Raw genomic sequence first — 20580 nt, 5'->3', positions numbered from 1 at the left:
TCATATATGCAAATTGCTATATAAAAGTTTATTTTTTTTCAGAAGGTCCAAAAAGAACTCCAGTTTCAAAGATTTAAAATGTTCTGTAATTTCATGGTTCAGGCTTTATAGGGAATCGCGGATTTAAGGACAGAGGGTGTTGTATTAACCCGGAAGGCAAATTGTCTATGTGCTACTAGGCTCTGTAAAAATTAAACTGATTTGAGAATAAGTCCTGGAGATAACTGGTGATGATAGGAATAATACATGGTTAAACCAGACAAAGATGACCTGTTCAAGGTCCAGCCATAGTTTTGTTCTGAGAAGAAAATAATCCAATATTTAGTGACTCAACATTTTAAAATGTATACTCACAAGCTCCCAGGGACAGAGCATTAACAGGAGACAGTGTGGTAAAAAGAAAAATCTGAACTTGAACTTTTGCCATTTTCGAGTATTGATTATTTGTTTCAGTCACTTTTCAGTCAAGCTGCCAGCTTAATGGTGGACAGTTTCATATGATTGCTATCTGACCATTTGGAGGTTATTGGCTGTTCTATCCAACAAAACAAGACATCTGACAGTATCACTTTAAATTCTAGACACTTTGTGATGGTGATTTCATATTTTAAAGACAATATGATTACTTGAGAAAGGAAAAATGAAAAAAAAATTACTTTGTATACCTAAAAGATTTAATCAATCACAAAGTGGTAATCACTTAGGCACTGATTGTTTCTGTACAATCATGTTGTCAAAAGCACACTCGAGTGGGATGTACAGTAGTAAAATGTGAGTGACAGTCTGTGGGTCAGTTTCACTCGTCGTGTCCTCTTTGTCCTGGTGCTTTCAACCCAGGTCATCCTGGGAAAAAACATAATTTTTTGGGAAATTAAACTGAATTTCGAGAATAACTTAGCTGTCCTTTTCCAATGACCTTAGCAGAACTTATTATTCAGCAGATTGATTTAGAAAAAGGTACGATCCTGTTAATGAAGCTCAGATCTTGGTCTGGCTGTTTAAGGTCAAAACTGAAATGAAATGAGATCATGCCTTAGCTCGCTGAAGATTCTCCGTCACTCTGGAAGTCTGTAGACACATGTCTTATCTGGCTTTCTCTTCATTTTTTTTTTTTACATATTTTGCTTTCAACTTTTCTTCCTGTAAATCACTTTGTATCTATCTGGGATCTGAAAGTTCAAAATAACAGGTGAAACAGAACCTATGGGTATTACTTCCCAGGCCTCAGGGAAAGCCACGTTGTAAATTATCAAGGTATATTTATGTTTTATACCGTCCAGACATCGAAGATCGTAAGATCGTAATTTGTAACTTTCGCTCCACCACCAGTCATTTACAGAAGACGGAGTAGAAAAATACTTTGCTACAGTCACCGCAGAAGGGCAGATAAGTAAAGATAGGGAGAGCAAGCAGTTATATATTCCTAGTTTGGATGTATACGATTGTCAGGTTATGATAGGTACAGTACAGGCATCAAATATTCATAGCCTTGTGCGTGATGCATACAAGCAAGTTGTTTTCTGATATGGGCTCAGTGCAGTCAGAGCTCAGCATACATCAACCTGTAGGCCAGATGCAACACATGAATGCAAAACAGATGATTCACTCCCCCTTTCTTTGGCTGTTGTTTTGATTAAATACAACTATCTATATAAGACCATCAATGTCCAAACAAGTATACCGCAGTCGTGATGTCTTACTCTGAAGTTTGGATTTTGCACAGAAACTCAGGTTTCAAAAGGAAAAAAAAATCCCAGAAGTCAGTCCAAAATGGTTTATTTTGTAAAGGGGGCGGTTGGAGGAGATGAGAAAACATGGTGCGCTACTAAATGATATATTCAAATGACATTCAAAAAAGGTATTACAGTTATCACTCAAATTTTCCACACAAAGTTAAGTCTTCATTCCAATAAGTCTTCCAAATGTAAATGGATAAAAAGTTTGTATATCTTCAAAATAAAAAAATATGTATCAACACAGTAAACCCTCTGGATGCTGAAAAGATAGAAAGAAATAACAGTTACATGCAGAATGCAGACTGATGAGTTCATTCTTTTGATTTAAAAAAAAAAAAAACTCAATTGTAAAAAAAAAAACCACACAAGTAAATGACTAACATCTTATTAATTTAGAGATTTTTTTAGGTGAATCCCACTCTTTTGTCCTCACAGCATTAACTCACATTAGCAGAAACTGCATTGTTTCAGTCCTTTATTCAGTATAACGTAGGTCAATAGGAAATATAACAAACTGCTATTAATGTCAACTTGAGTGGTCTTGGCTAGCCATTACAAACAGCACATATGTGATGCCTCATGAAAATGAATTCGAAAATAAATTACATTTGCCAAAACCTAACGCACGGACTGGTTGGGATGGGTGGGGCAGGTGGGGGTGGGAGGAGGGCTGGACTCAATGAAGGAACAAACAGACTGATGACTAGTCAAATACACTGAATGAAGCTCCTCTGGATGTGTGGAGTCCAGAGGTATCACTGTAGAGTGAGTAAAAAGGTCCCAAAGTAGAAACTGCAGTCTTAACATGTGCCATACTTTAAAATGTAGAGGAAAACACCCTTACACTCATCAATATGATGAGCAGAAAAGTCCCAAACCAAAGCTTTGAAGTCTTTATTTTTGCTATCGGGGAGAGGAAAAAAATACTCGAAAACAAAAATAAAAGACAAAACAGGAGAGGGGCGAGGGAAGAAACGACTCCAGATATTACGTTGAATGCAGAAGAAGATGAACTGCACGAGTTGGGTGAGACACTCCGGCACGAGGGGTTATTTCCTGGAGCTAGACTTCTAAATATCCAAAAGTACTGGTCTGGAGGACCCATGTTGGTCAAAGGGTGTCCATGGAGATGCCTACAGCAAAAATGCCTCAACAACAGCATCTTCAACAGGCTGTCCAAGAGAGAGTGTGACCGCTATGTGCTTCCGGCTGCCTGGCCCTCTCCTCCCTCTGAATTACCTGCGGGGGACAAAAGTGACATCAGGCGGATACGTTTTCTTTCCTTTTAGTTGAAATGCTGAGGTGGTACAAACAAAGCAAAAAGCAGCGACAATAAATACAGACAAAGTGACAAAAAAAAATGACTGACTTGCAGCAGGAGTGGAGGCTGAGGCTGAGGCAGAGGCAGAGGCATTGTCTTCCTCGTCGCTGTCGTCCTCGTTGGACTGCGGTACCTCGGCCTCGGGGATGGTTGTGGTGGGGGTCTCTGGCTCCTGGTCCGCCCGGCTCTTCAGCGCTAAGATACGGTGATGTAACGCCGCAGCCAGCTGACCTACGTCCTTGGAACTACCCTGAAGACAATACATAAACAAAAAGGAGAAAACTCTCAGCCACATTGAAGGAATTAATAAATACAAATAAACAGCTCTGGAAAAAAATTAGGAGGCCATTCAAATTTTTTCTGAAAATGAGCATCAGTCAGTGATTCTGGAGAATGCTTGTGTCAAAATGACATTGTCAAAATCAGTGACTATCTCCAGACGATCCGCTACCCGTCCCTACTCTGTAAGCAGTCATGTAAGGCTTTGAAAACGGGCATGTTGCTAGCTACGGTGGGCCCCTTGGTTTACTCCACCTTTGATTAATGGAAATTCGCTAATTGACAATATTGAGATCTGGAATTTGGTAGAAATGTCAGGAGTCACATCTATAAATTGTAAAACAAGAGACACTGTTTATTTTGGGTGGTCTTTTAATCTTTTCCAGAGCTCATACTCATCACATGTGATCAGTGCAGTTCAGAGAACATCTAAACGCTACATGGAGATGTTTCACATTAAGAGCTTGCCTGAAAGAGACACTATGCCCTTTGAGTTAGAGGAAGGCTTATGATGTGAAACATCTGTGCAGGAAGTATTTAATATCCTTAATATTGTCTTACCACCAACTGAAATTAATAAGTAGGTGACAGCAGTACGTTTGTTTACAGAACTATGTCTAACCTAGTATATATATGTTTGGGCCGTGCAGTTTAAGAAAGTAAAAGAAAGCTGGTAATTTATAGTATAATATAAAAAAACTGCCTGCAGATATCAGTCTGGTGAGGTCTTATCACATAGTACCAACAGTGGGAGAAAGCGAATCATGAGAAACCTTTTACTTGCTGCCTTTGTTTGTGCTTAAACTGACGGTGGTAATTAAAGCAGCTGGTACTGACTTTCTACAGACATAAACAATACTGTATTTTGTAAACAAGGTCCTGTTTTTAAAAGCTAGATGAAATGCAATCAGCTTTGAAAAAAAACAACAACGTGAAAAACAATGTTGGTTGATACATACAATTATTAAGAAGACCTTGACCCCCTGGTCCTCTGTGTCCATGGCAGTGATTCGTACACTCTTCTCACTGGCCTTGTCCACCTGCATCTGGGGCCAAAGTTTAGTGTTGAGGATCAACCGGAGGCTGCCCTGGGTCCTCATCACTGCAGGAGGATAAACACAAACAGTGATGAAATACAGACGCGAGAAGGCTTTTTGTTTGTTTTTAGTCCAAAGTATTCTACCCGAATTCAATGATCTGAGTTGTGTTCTTGTCATGAAAGAAAAAAATTGTTAAGATTAATAGGTCTACAACCCCAGCAAGTGTCCTTCCCAAGGTGACTGAGAATGTTGGGTAAGAGTTTGCAGAGTGTTTATGTCTAAATGCATCAATACAGTGATAAGAAATGTTTATCTGCTATAAACCTACGCGCTGAAATAAATGCTCTTGTAAAGCAACAATTTTTTTTTTTTATATATTTAAAAAGTTAAAAAACTTTTCGGAAAGACTTTGATTTCTATTGTACAACTTTATTTTTTTTTAAGACAAAACATTTCTTACGCCATGTTCCGTCATTACAAATGTTATACACATACACTGTTTTACGGGATGCCTTGTAAACAGAAGTGTGTAGCAGAGGAATGGGCTCCACCTTGTGTTTAAAGTCAGGTATTGCAATAATAGCGGTGATGAAAACCACAACTAAGGTAGGTCCATTTGTATATTTGAGCAGGATAACATGCTATTGCTTAGCATCCAATATCTAAAAATGGTGCAAAAAATGTAACTGATACAAACGTATTATTAAACCATAAACGCAAGTTGTATAAGTTTATGTTGTTATGTTTACCTAGACGGGACTGTAGCGATCCGTCGTCCGTCGATGCCATGTCGTTGAGCCGCAGCAAACCTCGACCTCTCTCTATCCACGACTGCGCAGTCTTCTCAAAAACATATAACTTGCATTGCATCTGAAATAAGGAGGGGGAAAAACGGAAAAACTGTAAATCTTTCTGCCACATTCAGGGAACTTTATATATTGAATCAAGAAAAAGCCCAGCCATCTACCTGTAAAACATTGCTTTCTGATTCCTCTCCAGTTTTCACGTCGACTTTCTCTAAGACGCACTTCTTGGCTGTGGCTTTGGTGTACGCTGCTGCAGACTCCTCCAAAGACTCCGACACGCTGTTGACTGCTGCCATGGAATATAGAGTGGTGAGACATTCCGGTTAACATTGGTACTCAGATCTTTATCCTTAATTGATGTATCTGTCTCGGAATGACCTCCTCATACCAATGTGGTGACACAAAAACAACACTCTCTGCAAAATGTTGGACAAGCCGGTGCTGGAGGGTCATTATGAAGCTGGCAGTCTGTCACTTAACATAGGAGCTGTGCAGGCTGCAGATCATTTGCAGAGCAGATCCAATTTCAATTGACTGAGAGGACAGTCACACCACAAAAATGGTTGTGTGCTATTTTACTAGGTGATCTAGCCTTTTTCTGTTTTGCCCACAAAATAACCAAGTACAATAACTGACTGTCGATTGTGTTCAAAAATCTATCTATTATAGAATTAGGATTTCCTCATTGAAAACAAACAAAGGAACGTGTGTGCTCTCAAACAAAAATCACTATATAGTCCTAGCTCCCATTGTTGTCTATACAAACACAAATTCATCAAACCAGGTTGTGCCGTATTGGGTCTCGCATCGGTATTGAAGTACTTTGCCTAGACTAAGCTGATGATGCTTTCTTGTGATCTAGATTAATTTCACTTCACAGTTGCTGCAAACATGAAACATTTCATAATCAAACGCTAGCTCCCAACCAGCTTTTATGCTAATATTAAAAGCCTCAAATAACGTGTCGAAAAAGTAAAAAGACATTACAAGGATCGTTTCTGTTAGCATAATAACAATAATGAATTACATTTGTGTCAAGCTAACATTGGTCTTGTTTTTGTGATCTTTGGTTATAACTGGAGTGTAGCCAAGTGTCTCTTAAATGTTTTAGTAGTCTACGCCAAACATTTGACACTTTATCAGTGATGACAGAGTTGTGTGTTCTTACCTTTCTCTGGGGTGGTTTCCTGTGATGGTGGCTCGGACACAGGAGGAGCTGGAACTTCTTTATATTCCTCATTTGACGACTCGCCCTTCGGAGGACTCTGAAAAACACAACACAACTGACCATTGGAACGTGTTCAAAGCTCAAAAATCATTTGGAGTTTACACATGTGGCGGACAGCAGGCTGACTATTCAACAGGCTGCATCAACTCACCAGAACTCGATCAGACATGTTCTGCCCAAAAACAAATTTTGCCCCACTGTCTGTACTGTTTGTGGCATTTTTTGAACTGAAACGAAAAGGAAAGAAGAAAAAAAAAAACACATTAATATCTGGATTAAGTTTATCTTGCATAGATGTTTCTAAAAATATTTAGGGAGGGCACAATGTGTTACCTTGGGGTTGAGATGTACTGTAAGAAATAATTAGTGCCTTCTGCTCCATCCTTTGACTTTTCTTCTGTGTTGTTCTCTTCCAACTAGAGAAAAGGGTTTGTTTCATTTGGAGAAGCAAGACACGAACATAAAGACTCAAACACGTTTGCAAATCCACATTAAATAGCATAGCACAAAAGAGAGTGGCAAGTTCAAAGACGCTCCACAGGAAATGCACCTCCTATCAGGAAATGGACTCAAGACATGACACAGGATTTTCTCTTAGCAAGGGAAGGACATGAACATAATGTAAGTCTACAAATAGATACTGACTATAGTAACAGGGCAACATGTGTCCCTTTCTCTTCCTATATATGCATTCTTGTTTGTCACACATTGTCTCAGTGTAGGTCAGGGAAAACAACCCACCTTTGCTCTGTCTTTGATATTCTGACCAAACACAAAAGATATTGCTACATCTCCCTCCTTCTCTCTTCCGCCTCCGTCTTTGTTACCACTCGCCCCATCTTCCTCATTTTCATGTTTCTGAAATGAGAACCAAATATTCCTCAAGGTCAACTTAATACTGTTCTATATAATGCAAGTTTTACAACAATATTTTAACACGGATTTAAATAAAATAAAAAGGAACTCTTAAAAATACACTGTACTCCTACCGAACGGGAACATTTTGATATATAACCATTTGCATAAATTCATACGAGACTCAACATACTTCCTCGTTGGAGTGAAAAATGAAAATAACCACAAATACTCAGTTTTGCTGGAAATGTCAGTGTTATGCTTTCGCACACTTTCTGAGGCCTTAGCCCATTGATGACTATGGCAATCTAGGATGCATGTCCTTAATGCCTGAGGGTTTTCTGAAAAAATAGTATGAATTGTAAAGTCTACCAAAACCTTAATATCTAACCTGTGTAGCACATAGAAACATGAAATAAAATACATTTAAAAGTTAAGGTTCACAGGTTTTATTTAAACATGCTCCCTTAGCGCTTACAAACCAACACATTTTTCTAAAAATCGTCAATTTGATGGGGGAGAAAAAAAAAGAATAAATAATATAAAATATTTAAAAATAATGTGCTAAACGAGGTTATAATCCTGCTTCCTTTTAGCATGGATAGTAGTGACTGAGTGTGCAGTGGAGGGATAAAGATAGACAGATATAGGAAGGAGAAGATAGCTTTATTTTATTATTTAGTTCAGTTATCACTGGCACCATAAATCCGACTTCCCAGTACAACTGGAACGCAGACTGACTCCTGCTGTCGGGAGCCGATCAGCTGGTCCAAACGGCTGTATACCACGGAGATGAAAACGAAACTGAAACTTAACTATCGCCTGGCTGGGCTGAATTTGAGTTGGAGCAGCAAAATATAGCCTAAATTCATAAATATTGTTAATAAATAGATGCAATGTGTTGTGTAATGTTCTTCAGTAGCCTATAGTAGACCTAGATTCTGCGCTCCGAACGCCACTAACTGTTCTGTAATACACTATCGCCGACACAGCTGGCGTATTTGTTTTATTATTATTTATTTATTAATTTTTTGATTGGCGTGATTTTCAGCAAACCACACATTTTTTGGGTGGTCACGTGGTCTTAAAAAATCAACAAAACCCACCTCATGTGTATTTGAACCAATGACGGTGCATTCTATGTTGCACACGCCATGAAAATTAGATAAAGTAACAATGCTGCGCGACGCAGCATCAGGCAGGAGATACAATGTGGCATCACGCAGCAGCCGTCATCAATGGGTTAAGCAAAGCCTGTACCTAACTGACTGACACTATTTTTCAATATCAAACTCTTGATTTTAACAAGGCACTCCTCACCATTGACTTGGCCGGGCTGGCTGAGTGCTCTGTGTTGTTCTGGAAGAGGGACTGGGACCCTGGTGCCCCATCCGAAGACTTTTTCACACCGTTGGTTCCACAACTGGAATCTAAATTTAAAAAGAAAAAGAAAAAAGACAATTTACTGTTTTTTTGTTGTTGGTTTTTACCGTCCTAGAAAGGAAATTTTGCCTGCAAGGCACATGCAGAGACACACCATGCGATCATTCTCACTATTTGCACTATGCAAGTTATCAGTATTCAAAGTTAAACAAATGATCAGACAAAACGGAGATTTTAAAGAATGTTTTAAAATAAATCAACTAATAAGCGCAGGTGACTCCAAGCTGCACTCACTGGACTCTATATGTGATTTAGAGGGCGGCGCCTGGAGAACTGCGGGGCGGAGGACACTGCGTTGCTGTTCCTTAGGTTTCTGACTTGGGACGCCTGCAACAGAGCCAACTTATCTCATATACTTTTTAAACACAATGAGATGTTCTGGGTCTAACATGTTCAAGTCTAGATGAACCATTTCTATTTCTAAGAAAGAAGGATGGTATAAAAAGGGTGCAAGTTTGGGTTCAAGTCTTTTTTCCAGTTCAATCAAGTCAGTGTGAGAAAATATTACATGAAGAAGAAGAAGAAGAAGAAGAAGGCGAACAACCCTCAAAACACCAACCTGAACTTGGTGCCTGTCCATGTATGAGAGTTGGTGGCTTTAAACGGAATCCCACAGGCTTCTCCTCTGGTGAGACGGAGCACAAGAGAAGGCAGACATTAAAACAAAGATCCAATAGTCACATAGGGCTGCACGATATTGCCCAAAATGATTATCACGATTATTTTGGTCAATATTGATATCACGATATTTTACCACGATTATTCAGTAATTTTAGTGAGTAAAATATTTGTATTGGATTGTCACGTAAACATAACAGCGCTTTCATATCCATGTGATCGGCTATGCAATATTACTGATAATGTACATATATTTGCATAAATATAATAATTATTTACCTGAAGTCAATGCATTTCCACAAAGAAAATATAAATCAAAATATTGCACCAAAACTTTACACAAAATCAAATCAACAGAGCACTGCTTTAACCTTTCCTTGTGCTACATTTCTGTTAAATAACACATCTTTGTTTCCTCATATGACCTCATTGCATCTCCTAAAAGCAAAATATAAAATATTTTACTCCATTCATTGTACCTGCATGATGGATGTGTATAAAACTTGATTTTGAACTAAATAAAATTGTGCCCACAATGTATAAATAAAATAAGTATATTGTGAGCAATAAAATAAATCACAACCTATATGGCTCTACTATGTCGAAATTTAATTTGAAAGGACGGAGACGGGAAGTGACAGGTAACACTCAGCAACACGTTAGTTAACTGTAGCTGCCTCTCATGCCTTTACTCGCAACGCAAGGTTTCATCTTCGCTTCAGGTCGTGTGTACACCGAGGCACTGACTGTATGGAGTTATTAGCAACCCTGAGAGCCTGTCTAATAACTGGAATAGTCATTGCAAACTAAGTTCTTATGTAATGAAAATGTAGTTCAGTACGCCAGTAAATAGGAACGACCAAGGATACGACCTAGTAATGGGGGAATAGTCTACTCGCCCCGCTAGACTGTCTGCTTCAGCTGACTGAAGGCTCAGGCGTTAGCCACAGAGCTACTGTTTTGCTAACAACTCAAGACTCGCACACTGTACAAACAGACAGTAAATGTAATCGGCCAACATATTTAACAAGAGCTCCATCTAGCTAACAAAGCAATAGCCCCCAAAATCAATAACACAATTCACGGAGAAAATGACTGCCGCACATTTACATGGCGGGCTGCAGCCTGAAGTTACTGTATAGGCTAATTTTCAATATGCGGCCAAACGTACTCACGTCGTGTTGACTGGAGTCCTGTCGGACATTAACCATGACTCCTGTGTTCCCTGCTCTCCTGATACATGCAAAGTCGCTTTGAAAAAGTATTCCATTGTTTTTTGAACGAGTAGTAGCCCTGTTTGTGGACGTCTATCCATCAAAACTATGACGTAGGTCCTTAGGTGACCCGTTCGCTATACATACTCTTGACAGCGGTCTGTCTGGCTGGATAACAGACCTGGCAAAGTGTCATGTAATAATGGGTTATAAATCCGGCCCCACACAAAAAAAGAGACTAACAAGGGGATGTATGTGATTGCACCAGCGCAAATATCTGCTCTCGCTCGCGCGATAAGCAGCAGATTGCTTCTTCGCGCGGCTCTAGGAGTGCTTTCTGTCTATGCGGGCAGAAAATTTTCACACTTTGGGGGCGGAGCCACTGGACTTTGATTGACAGCTCTCGGGGAACCTGGGGTTGCCAGGTTGGAGCATGGACAGGCACATAATCAGCGAGTGGTTTGGGGAGTGATTGATTTGCTTCGCAGCTGAGCACACATTTCAAATATCGCACATTCATGTACACGTCATCGTGGGAAGGCAATATCGTCATCGCGATGAAAATTCGATATATTGTGCAGCCCTATAGTCACACACAGCATCTTAAAAAGGGGTTCGGGTACTGGTGTTTTGGCACCTTTCTAATAACAGGGTCTGTTCCCACAGCAACCCCTTGTACAGCCTCAAAGAGTTGTGTCGCATTCCAACTCCTGTATAGTAAGATGGCAGGCTCTAGGGCCTCTGATCTATTTCTACCCCTGACTCTTCTCCATCTCTCTGCCTTTATTAGCCTGACATTCCTCGGCCCTAATCAGTGCTAAAGCCCAAAGCATTTGTAAAAACAGCATTCTTTTTTTCCTTAACATTTACAAGGTCATTGCTATGTTGCATTAACAATGCTATACCAAATCACCTTCTTAACAAACTTAACCTTATTCACATTTGACTGACCATCAAAATTATTTGGATGGCCCCTACTCTCTGCAAAGCCTTACAGGGTATTTATATATTACAACTCTAAACTGGTGATTAACAACAAGAATATCCAAAGCAAAACCTTTAACAAGTCATATTAACAGAAGACACACAAACACAAACATTTATTTATAGTATTAAAGTCCCACTGCAGTCATACACTCTTCAGTTCCAGTGACCCTGTGTCATCCTGCACATTTGTACATATTGGTGTTTAATAAAATATATTAAAAAAATTATAATCAGACGCATCATTGGCACATTTTTTGCTTCAGTTTTTCATTTTCCCTCCAATGAAATTCACAGAAGAACTTAACAAATATTTTGTCTGGGACGGTGAACAGAATGCTATCTACTGTGATATGATCAATCCTGTATTTCTGACCCACAGAGGAGCCCAAACCCCCAGCAATGAGTCGCACTAGCATGGAACTGAGACCCAAAATTATATTCCCCTTTTAAAAAGAGAAAGAAATGCCTCTCAAAAAACACAAACTGTGTAAGGTCTCCACAAAATAAGGCAGAATCAAGAGCAGCCAGCCAACACAAAACACGACTGGCTTATAAACCTTAATAACCCGTTCCTCTACAGTGGCGCTACACAAGCAGCCAACTACAAGCACACGACTTTATGACATATTAAAATAAAATATCTTCTGCCGTTACCAATATCAAGCTCGACTTTTTGCCAATATTGGCATTATAAACGTTGCTGTTAAAGTCTTTGCCCACCTGAACTTGGCAACTCAAACTTTCATAATCCACAACAGAAATACATGGACCCACGCTCACGGGTCATCCAAGGTCCTTAAGTCCCTATAATGAAGAAGTCTTCTCAGAATTACTTGGGATTTACCGATACCGTTTATCTTTAGCAAGCTAGTATCTACCATTTGATACTGACAATTAGCTTGCCACAAATATAGGCTTCACCTCCGTCTCTGCATGTTCTATTTACAACACGTGAATGACACGTCTAACCGACAGATCATTGGTACAGTTATAGACGTGAAAGAGCGGAGAACCAAATTCTTAAAAAAAAAAGGCAAAACTAATTAGACCTTTAACCGGAAGCTACACATAACAAACCAGCCTGAACCAAAACAGAGATGTCCAAATTGACTGGGAATGCACAGATCAGAGCAAGTTTCTTCCATCACAGCCATTTTATAAGATGTATTTTACGTATAAAAGATTCAATTGAGTGTACATTTCAACGTTACACTCATCTCAAATCTCCATTCACTTATTCTGAATAAAACACTTATGCCTGTGGAATTTGACCGTTTTAGGAAAGAGTGTGTTGCATTCTTTAGCTGCACATTTCCCTCTCCCCATGAATAAAGTCAGGCGTCAGAGGCAGATACTTTTAAGTCGAGCGCAGAAGTAAAAATACCACATACAAGTTAACCAGAGCTGGTCCGAGTGAAGTGTGTGTATTTGCAGCCGGGGAATATGCAAAATAACTGATGCCGACTGATGTTATGACTTGAGGAAACATACACACGTTATACAATGTATTCTGACATTATCCTTGGGTTAGAAAAAGTTATTGTTTACCAATTCTACTTTTGCGTTTGTTGCCTTGTGGAAAAAAGGCATATTGTTGACCTTTTTTCCACAGAGTTTGACTGCAGGGGGACTTAAAGCTGTGAAGAGGAACTTTAGGTGGTCTGGATGTCTCACCTGGCTCAGAGTCAGAGTTCCCAGTCGGAGACTGGCAGAAACTTGAGGGCATGAATACATTGTTCTTGGGAGCTGCAAAGTAGCACAGAGGCATGGCACTCAGCATACAAATCAATGTGTACACCACAAGGAAGAACCAAGAAAAAAACAAATGTTCTGCTTAGTCACCACGTGCCCTTACCAGAATGTGGGGGTGGGAACGATGAGGTCCTTTCCCTTTTCACAGGGGGGCAATAGCTTCCCTCGTCTTTATCTGAATCTGAAAATGGTAACTTGAGATTAATAAAATTGCAGGATAAATGAATCAATGACAGAGATAATATTGACAAAGAAAGTCATTACTGAAGAGATTTATATTTACCTTCTCCATCCTCTGCACTCGAGCCATCTGCAGATCGCTGCAAGAAACACAATGAGGTTTTCAGCTTCATATTTATCCCCAAAATGTATCTAATCATTCAAAAAAGGCAACACTTGATTGTATCTTGCTCTACTTTATCGTTATCTTAACAACTCTTCTGCAATAAATGCTTTTCAAGAATGCAGTCCAGACAGTATCAGTATGAATAAAGTCTAAAAAAATATATCATAATATGTGTTGTCTTGAATAATAAAGACAAACTTACCTTCTGTGCTTTATCTTTTTGGAAAACAAACACAGGGGGCGCTATGGCAGGCTTGTCTGTTAAGAGAAGATATAGGCTAGTCATCCGAGCACTAACTTCAAATGTACAAGAAACAGGTTTGTTTGATTCTTCTTCATGGTTTACAAAAGAAAACAGAATAATAAATTGGGCAATGGCGCCTCCTTATTCTGCAGCCCAGAGTTTTCTTTTAAAAGCAGTAACAGCATGAAGGTTATGTTGTGCAACTTTTAAGCAAAATCATATAGCATGAAAGCCAAACACCAAATTCAAATGCACAATCTATGTTATGAAACATACCACAGGCATCAACATATGAGGCCATAGGTCATCTAAAAAAATATGGGGGGTGAACAAACTGTATTATAGACAAGCGTTTGGGGTTGACAAACATACATAGTCTGCCTTTAGAAAATATGTAAAGCTTACAGTGAGGTCAAACACAACTGTTTACAGTTTATTTAAAGTGACTACAAGGAACTGTTGATTCTAGCAGCACCTTTGGACAAAAGTGGTTGTGTTTTTAATAGGGCCCGACCGATATATCGGCCGATTATAGCACAACTCCGAAAAATCGGCAAAAAATGGCCGATTTTTTGTCAATTTTTTTATTTATTATTATTGTTATTTTTATTCAAGTAATTATGTTGAGTGAGATGCATTGCTGCCCCGGAAGTAGCCTACATGCATACAATTAAAGTTATAGCCTATTAACAGCAGCAGCAGGTGTGTTGTAATACATTGGATTAATTCACACTTGACAGTTCCCCCTGACACCAATAGCAGAGTCATTGGTCATCTTTTGACTGTTAATAGTAATTGATAGAATGTATATAGTGCTTTATTGGAGGTCATTCAAAGACACTTAACATCATACATATAGAAAATCATACTTATAGAAAAAGAAAACAAAATACAGACAAATTAAAGATAAGGTTTGGAATGGAGTCAGGTGTAATTATGCTTTCTTAAAGAGGTGAGTTTTGAGTTGACTTTTGAATGAGTTTATCTAGTCTGAGATGCTGATGTTTGGAGGGAGGGAGTTCCAGAGGGTTGGGTGCAGTTACATAAAATGCTTAATGTCTGAGTTTAAAAATGCATCATGTCACTTTAGACCTATTTGTAACACTTTTTTTTCAAATAATGCATATTTCAATAAATACAAAGTTCCTGTACACCTATCAACAGTAACAAGTATTTATATATATTTAATGTTTCTAAAAAGTAAATTTTTTCAATATATATTTTGGGGATTTAAAAAAAATCGGCCGATTTAATCATTATCGTAATTTTTCTCTGAAAATAATCGGCATCGGCAATCAAAAATCCATATAGGTCGGGCCCTAGTTTTTAAGACACCAGCGCATGCAGTCCTACAGATCTTTGCTTAAAGGTGCTGGCGCAAGGGAAGGGGAGACCACATCGTGTCAGTTATACTATATTATACATGTGACTATAAGATTAATAATGGTAATATGACAATGGTGAAGCAAAGTTAACTTTTAAAGCACTGTTCAGGAAACACATGACGTTCCAGTCTGACTGCCTTAACATCTATTTATGTAAGTTTGTTTGTGGGGACCCCAGCAAGGCGGGCATTAATAATAAAAATTAAAAAAATAGTATTCTTTTCACTGATGGTGTCGTTTGCTGTTACTGGTCATTTTAAGACTAGACTGTTTCATAAACATTTAAAAGTTCCTGGTAGTCTCTTCAAATGTCAGGTTTTTTGAGTCACAAATAAGCATAAAAGAGGAAGTGTGAAATTGTACAAGCAGACAATTGTGTTTAAATTGTTGAACAATGTTTCAGTCAATAAACCTAAACTAAACGACCCAAATAACAAACAAATATATAATCACGTGTAAAAACATGAACTCGAAACAAAATGAATGACACAAGCATCAAACTTCCAGTCATTGCACATGGCCAAACAGCAACTGTAGCTACCTTTGCAATCAATCAAAAGGGCGATCTTATCCAGCTATAGGATATTGACGTAATAAGTAATAGCAATCGCCAGGCCCCCCCAGGCCAGCTAACACGTCTACCTTCGCACTGTCACCTATGTAAGATGTGTAATCCTATAATGTTAGCAGACAAAGGTTTTCCTCTGGCCGGGCTGGGCCTATTGCACTAAGCAGGTGTAGCATCGTTGTCTTTGCGAGCCGGCGCCGGGGACAAGTATACATGCAGATAAACATCCGACAGCACATACCAAGGATTGTTTACTGGACCGACAATCACTATCTCCAACAACAACAATCCCTTATCGCTTATACAATCCGTTTGTGCATGGAACACGAGCAATGGAAGAAAACATGAAAGTGATCAGTAACCTATATTTAACATTTAGCGTTGTATCCCCATGCGACCCTATCTGCTTTGCTTAGAAATGTACCAATTCGTGCACGCAACACTGATATTTCACCACAGCCATGGTTTATGTTAAGCAGCGAGCATTTGCACCATCTGACGGTTCCAGCAATTACACTTCACCACCGGTTGTTCCCTCAAGCTTAGTTAGCCTGCTGCTAATGCAATCCATCCCGCATGAGTCATCTAGCCTGAAATGCTATGGCACCTAGATCCCCTCGGAATGTACCCAACACATCTACACATTAACAAAGCATACATGAGTGGGACAAACAGACCATATAGAGGAAGAAGCGATTGTGATACAGCATCATCTCTTGACTGACGATTTTTTCTCTTTACGCGCCTAAATGATCCTAGCTACATAACAAAACACTGGGGATGTCGTACTGTTAACGTTTCCTATCAATTAAAACATCACCGAAAAAACACAGCGTCTGAATGCTTCCTTTGCTCTTAGAATGGCTTTTGTACTATGACATTAAAATATTCGATATATTGCCACATCCAATGTTTTGGCTCACCACAAACGGCCAAACACACAGCCTATAAATAGCCGGGTGCTAACGCTACGAGGGCGTTCCGAGACACTCCAGGTATTACCCACCGCCCGGCCACTTAGCATTGTTAGCCTGTTTGCTAACCTTGTAGTCTTGTGAGCGCTGCGAAGTTGTAAATAGCCCAAACTCGTCGTTAACACGCGTCTGAGCAGTTTCGTTTCACCTATCAAATATGCACCCGGTGTATAGGTGCCGTTTGTGGCGGCGTAGTAGCTGTATTGTTTTTCTAACACTGCCACTAACTCACCTTCGTTTGCCAAGTCCGCCATTTTACTTAGACGCTCACACACCCACAACCCACCGCGCAGATAACACAAGCTGAGGCAGAGATGTTTTCAGTGTGCAGAGAGAGCACATTGCCGCCGTTTACCGATCTCATGCAGCGTGCGACCCACTGCCCTCTTCGGTGCCTTTTAGTAATAATACACGTGCGATCCAAATACGGTCTGTCCATGCCCGTCACTTTGTTTATGTTGGTGTTTAAAATGAGCCTATTGAACAAGTTTCAAGCCCTAGGAGCAGCTTAAAGTTCGCATGGATGGCCTCACCTACCACTACAGAAACTCCACTCCATAGGCCCTTATTTAAATAGGCCTACACCCTGCTGTGATAACAGATCTAAGTTATGATAGGCAAGCACGTTTATTTATAGCACAATTCAGACACAAGGGATTTACAAGGGTCATAACAAATATAGACATGAGAAAATATTGCATTTAGGAGATAATAAAAACAAAAGGCAAAAACAGGCAGACGTTTAAAAGTGAAAGGAAATTGCATTTAAAAGACAATAAAAACAAGCAAATTACAGGTTAGATGGCAAACAGAGAAGTCTTCAGTTTGATTTAGAAGATCTGAGAGTTCCAAGCTGACTGAACTTTTTTGATAGGATAAGGTTAAAGATGATGACTAAGCCTTTGTTGACATTAGGCTACATGTAAAGGCTCCTAGTGGAATTTGTTTTGCACAAACAAAAAACATCTATAACACAAAACATGAGCTCATAAAAGAATCATGAAAAACAACATAAAACGCGTAATTTGGGGAAACCGAAACAGTCGTCATGTAAAGTTTGATCAGAGCTTGTTAAACAAGTGGATAATATGTGGGCTTTGAGGCCTCTTTTTGTATCTTCTACCCTCGACCTGAAGGTCAAAGTGCTAATGTGGACCACAGAGGCTGCAGTAGATCTGCAATGATCTTGTGACGTAAATGAATGGTGTATTGGTCTGTTATGCAGCCTAATACTGAACATTAGTTTAATAAAACATTTCATATATTTCTTATTGCGTTGCACAGGGACAACTTAACATAATTAGATGTATATTCTTATAACTATCTTTATATTGTGTTAGGCTATATGTATATTTAAAAATAAAGATATAGGCCTATAGAAATAATAAGTACAATTATAAGAATGTGTTACTTTATAAAGACTCCTAAAGTTGTGGGATGTGAAGGAGGACACCCCTCGGGACAAAAAGAAGCTACAAAGTCGAAAGCTTCTGCAGAAAAGAAAAGTGCTCGTGGAGGGTGATTCAATGGCAAAGGTGAGTCATAAATGACTCATAGAAATGTATATGTATACACAAACTTTTTTCCTGAAACATTTCTAGTTTAGTTACCTCTGAAGCTTGTTGTTGTGTACTGTTGGTGTTGGTATGACATGGCAGTAAATTATGTGAAGGAAACAAACATGGCATAAATTCACATTTCATGGTTTCCGATTGTGTCCCTCCTTTAATCATCGCCTTCACATTTACACACACAAAAAAGAGAGATAAAAACAAACATCTCACGGCTCATGCTGTCAATAGTTTAAAATGTGTGTTTGCAAGGGAAATTGATGAAAGGAAATGTTGAAAGGTTTTTGGCAAATGGTCTGCAGTAATGTGAAGAATGAGCATTTTTGCAAAACAGACTCAATTAAAGATAGCATGCTGAGTCTTTTTTAACGTCACTGCTCCCACCAAAACACTTTGTGTGTATCTTTGAGGTTTGATAACACATGGAATACATTTCCTGCCTCATAAAACACTAGAACAACCTTTTAATTTATTTTATTTTTGTTTTGAAATCATCCTTGTTTACGCCATCTTGCAGCCCCCTTCTCCTCTTTTAGTGGCGAACTGGTACCTTTTATGGAAGCCACATTTGCGTTATGCTGTGAATCAGACACGAAAGACAGCATCACAGGCTGCACTGTGGTCCTGATTGGTTCCCAGGACCGTAAACATGCCACTCTGCTCTGATCAAACCCAGGAGTGCCACATGCGTCGACGGTCGGGGACCCCAGACAAAAGCAAGCATGGATGTTGAGCCCTCAAAGCCATTGCACTTTCATTCACCTGCCACCAGAGGGCAAACTAGCATTTAAAGCTGGAGGTTAGACACAAACAGTTATCACATACACAGTATTCTGTATCAGCTTGATCAGAAACTTTATTGACGCTATACAATATTAACCCATTCATTAATTTTATGGTTGTACAATTGCCTTCAGAGAAGTAATTTTGCAAACAAACATTTGAATCTACTAATTAGCCTATCATTGTTGTTTTTGCAAACAATGCCTGACATGCCAGATGGTCACTTTTGCATGGCATGGCTGTTTGTTATGTGTAGCTTGCGTGGCAACATGTGCAGAACAGTGGATATTGTTGTATTGTTGTTCTAACGTTTTGCTGTTTCCTGTTGCTCTGTGTGGCGTGCCCATTTACTTTTTTCAGAATGCTAATTGTGTTGCTGTAGCTGTCTTCATGGCGCCTTGTTGTCTTCTGACTGTACATTTCACCCATCACACCAAATTGATCGGTTTCAAAGCACTGCGGTTGAAGATTAGCCGACTGGCAAACGCTGGCGTTTATATTAAAGGTGAAGTAAGCGGTTTATTTATGTTATAGGCTAAGTGTTAAATCGCTCTTTATTCATACAGTGATCACTTACATAATTGCGCGTTTCATAATCTCTCAGTCAGCTGCTCTGCATACAATCGGCAAATAAACTTTTCGGGGATCCCGAAATTAATATCCAATCACAAGAGAGAACGCTACAAACAGACACCCGTCTCACTCATGGTCTCACTGCCGGTGCACGCCAGAGCGACAGATGGGTGAATGTTTATGCGTCTACAATGACGGAGCAGGTAAAAATCCTTCCCAATGTCTGTTTTGATGGTTTTTATCATGTTTTATCACACTTATGGATCTGAGATGATGCTAGATAACTCGCTGCTTGAAGATCGCAGTGCATTAATGTGGTGACGTAGGGATGAGCGAGGGGACTGCTAACTGCAGTAACTGACAGGAAGTTAGCTAAAAGAACCATTCCGCTTACAGCACCTTTTACATTGATGCATGATAAATATTAAGGACACGTGCTCACTTTAACAAAACCAACTAATCTGCCATAAATTGTTCCCAAGATAAAAGGACAAATAACCTCTTGATAGAATGGGATGAGTATTTTACTATCTTGAGATAAATTAACAGCTGCTCTCTGCCGGAGTATGACTCACATTATTTGTGCTGTCTTGCTCTCTCTCTCTCTATCTCTCTCCGATAAACAATTTCTTGGCCGTAAAAAAAGGATCAAGTCAACAACAACCCATAAGCAAACAGGTATGAAATGTGCCCATTAGAAATGAACGGGCTGCCAAATGAAGCCAGATAAAGAGAGAAACGAAAGTTAGACAGAATGCTGTCGGCCAGCCCAGCTATAAACATAAACCAGTTGTTTGTTCAATTATGGTTACACTGAATAGAGAACATTTCGTAAGAGTTTGCGTTGCACAATTCCC

At 39.3% G+C, this 20580-nt stretch overlaps 1 protein-coding gene across 5 annotated transcripts; it reads right to left on the bottom strand.

The window, feature by feature from the left end:
• Nucleotides 1-1759: 1759 nt before the first annotated feature.
• ranbp3b (RAN binding protein 3b) lies at nucleotides 1760-17082 on the bottom strand (the record flags this gene model as incomplete). 5 transcript variants are annotated; one of them, XM_080033736.1, is made up of 17 exons in its annotated part: nucleotides 1760-2975; nucleotides 3106-3307; nucleotides 4296-4438; nucleotides 5126-5246; nucleotides 5344-5471; nucleotides 6351-6447; nucleotides 6562-6637; nucleotides 6744-6826; nucleotides 7152-7268; nucleotides 8586-8695; nucleotides 8943-9035; nucleotides 9268-9333; nucleotides 13202-13273; nucleotides 13383-13460; nucleotides 13563-13599; nucleotides 13828-13883; nucleotides 17029-17082. In XM_080033736.1, 17 exons carry the CDS (start codon nucleotides 17048-17050, stop codon nucleotides 2932-2934), a joined length of 1545 nt encoding a protein of 514 aa, XP_079889862.1. In that variant the 3' UTR covers nucleotides 1760-2931. The 5 variants fall into 5 exon arrangements, with proteins under 5 accessions (XP_079889862.1, XP_079889863.1, XP_079889861.1 ...); XM_080033737.1 differs by having other exon boundaries at nucleotides 5344-5468; XM_080033735.1 differs by lacking the exon at nucleotides 8943-9035 and having other exon boundaries at nucleotides 17029-17066.
• Between the last annotated feature and the right edge of the window lie 3498 nt (nucleotides 17083-20580).

The sequence above is a fragment of the Ammodytes marinus genome (assembly GCF_949987685.1).
Source record: "Ammodytes marinus genome assembly, chromosome: 9".
NCBI lineage: Eukaryota > Metazoa > Chordata > Actinopteri > Uranoscopiformes > Ammodytidae > Ammodytes > Ammodytes marinus.
Note: the sequence above shows the minus strand (reverse complement) of the source record. Positions and strands in the feature narration are given on the sequence as shown.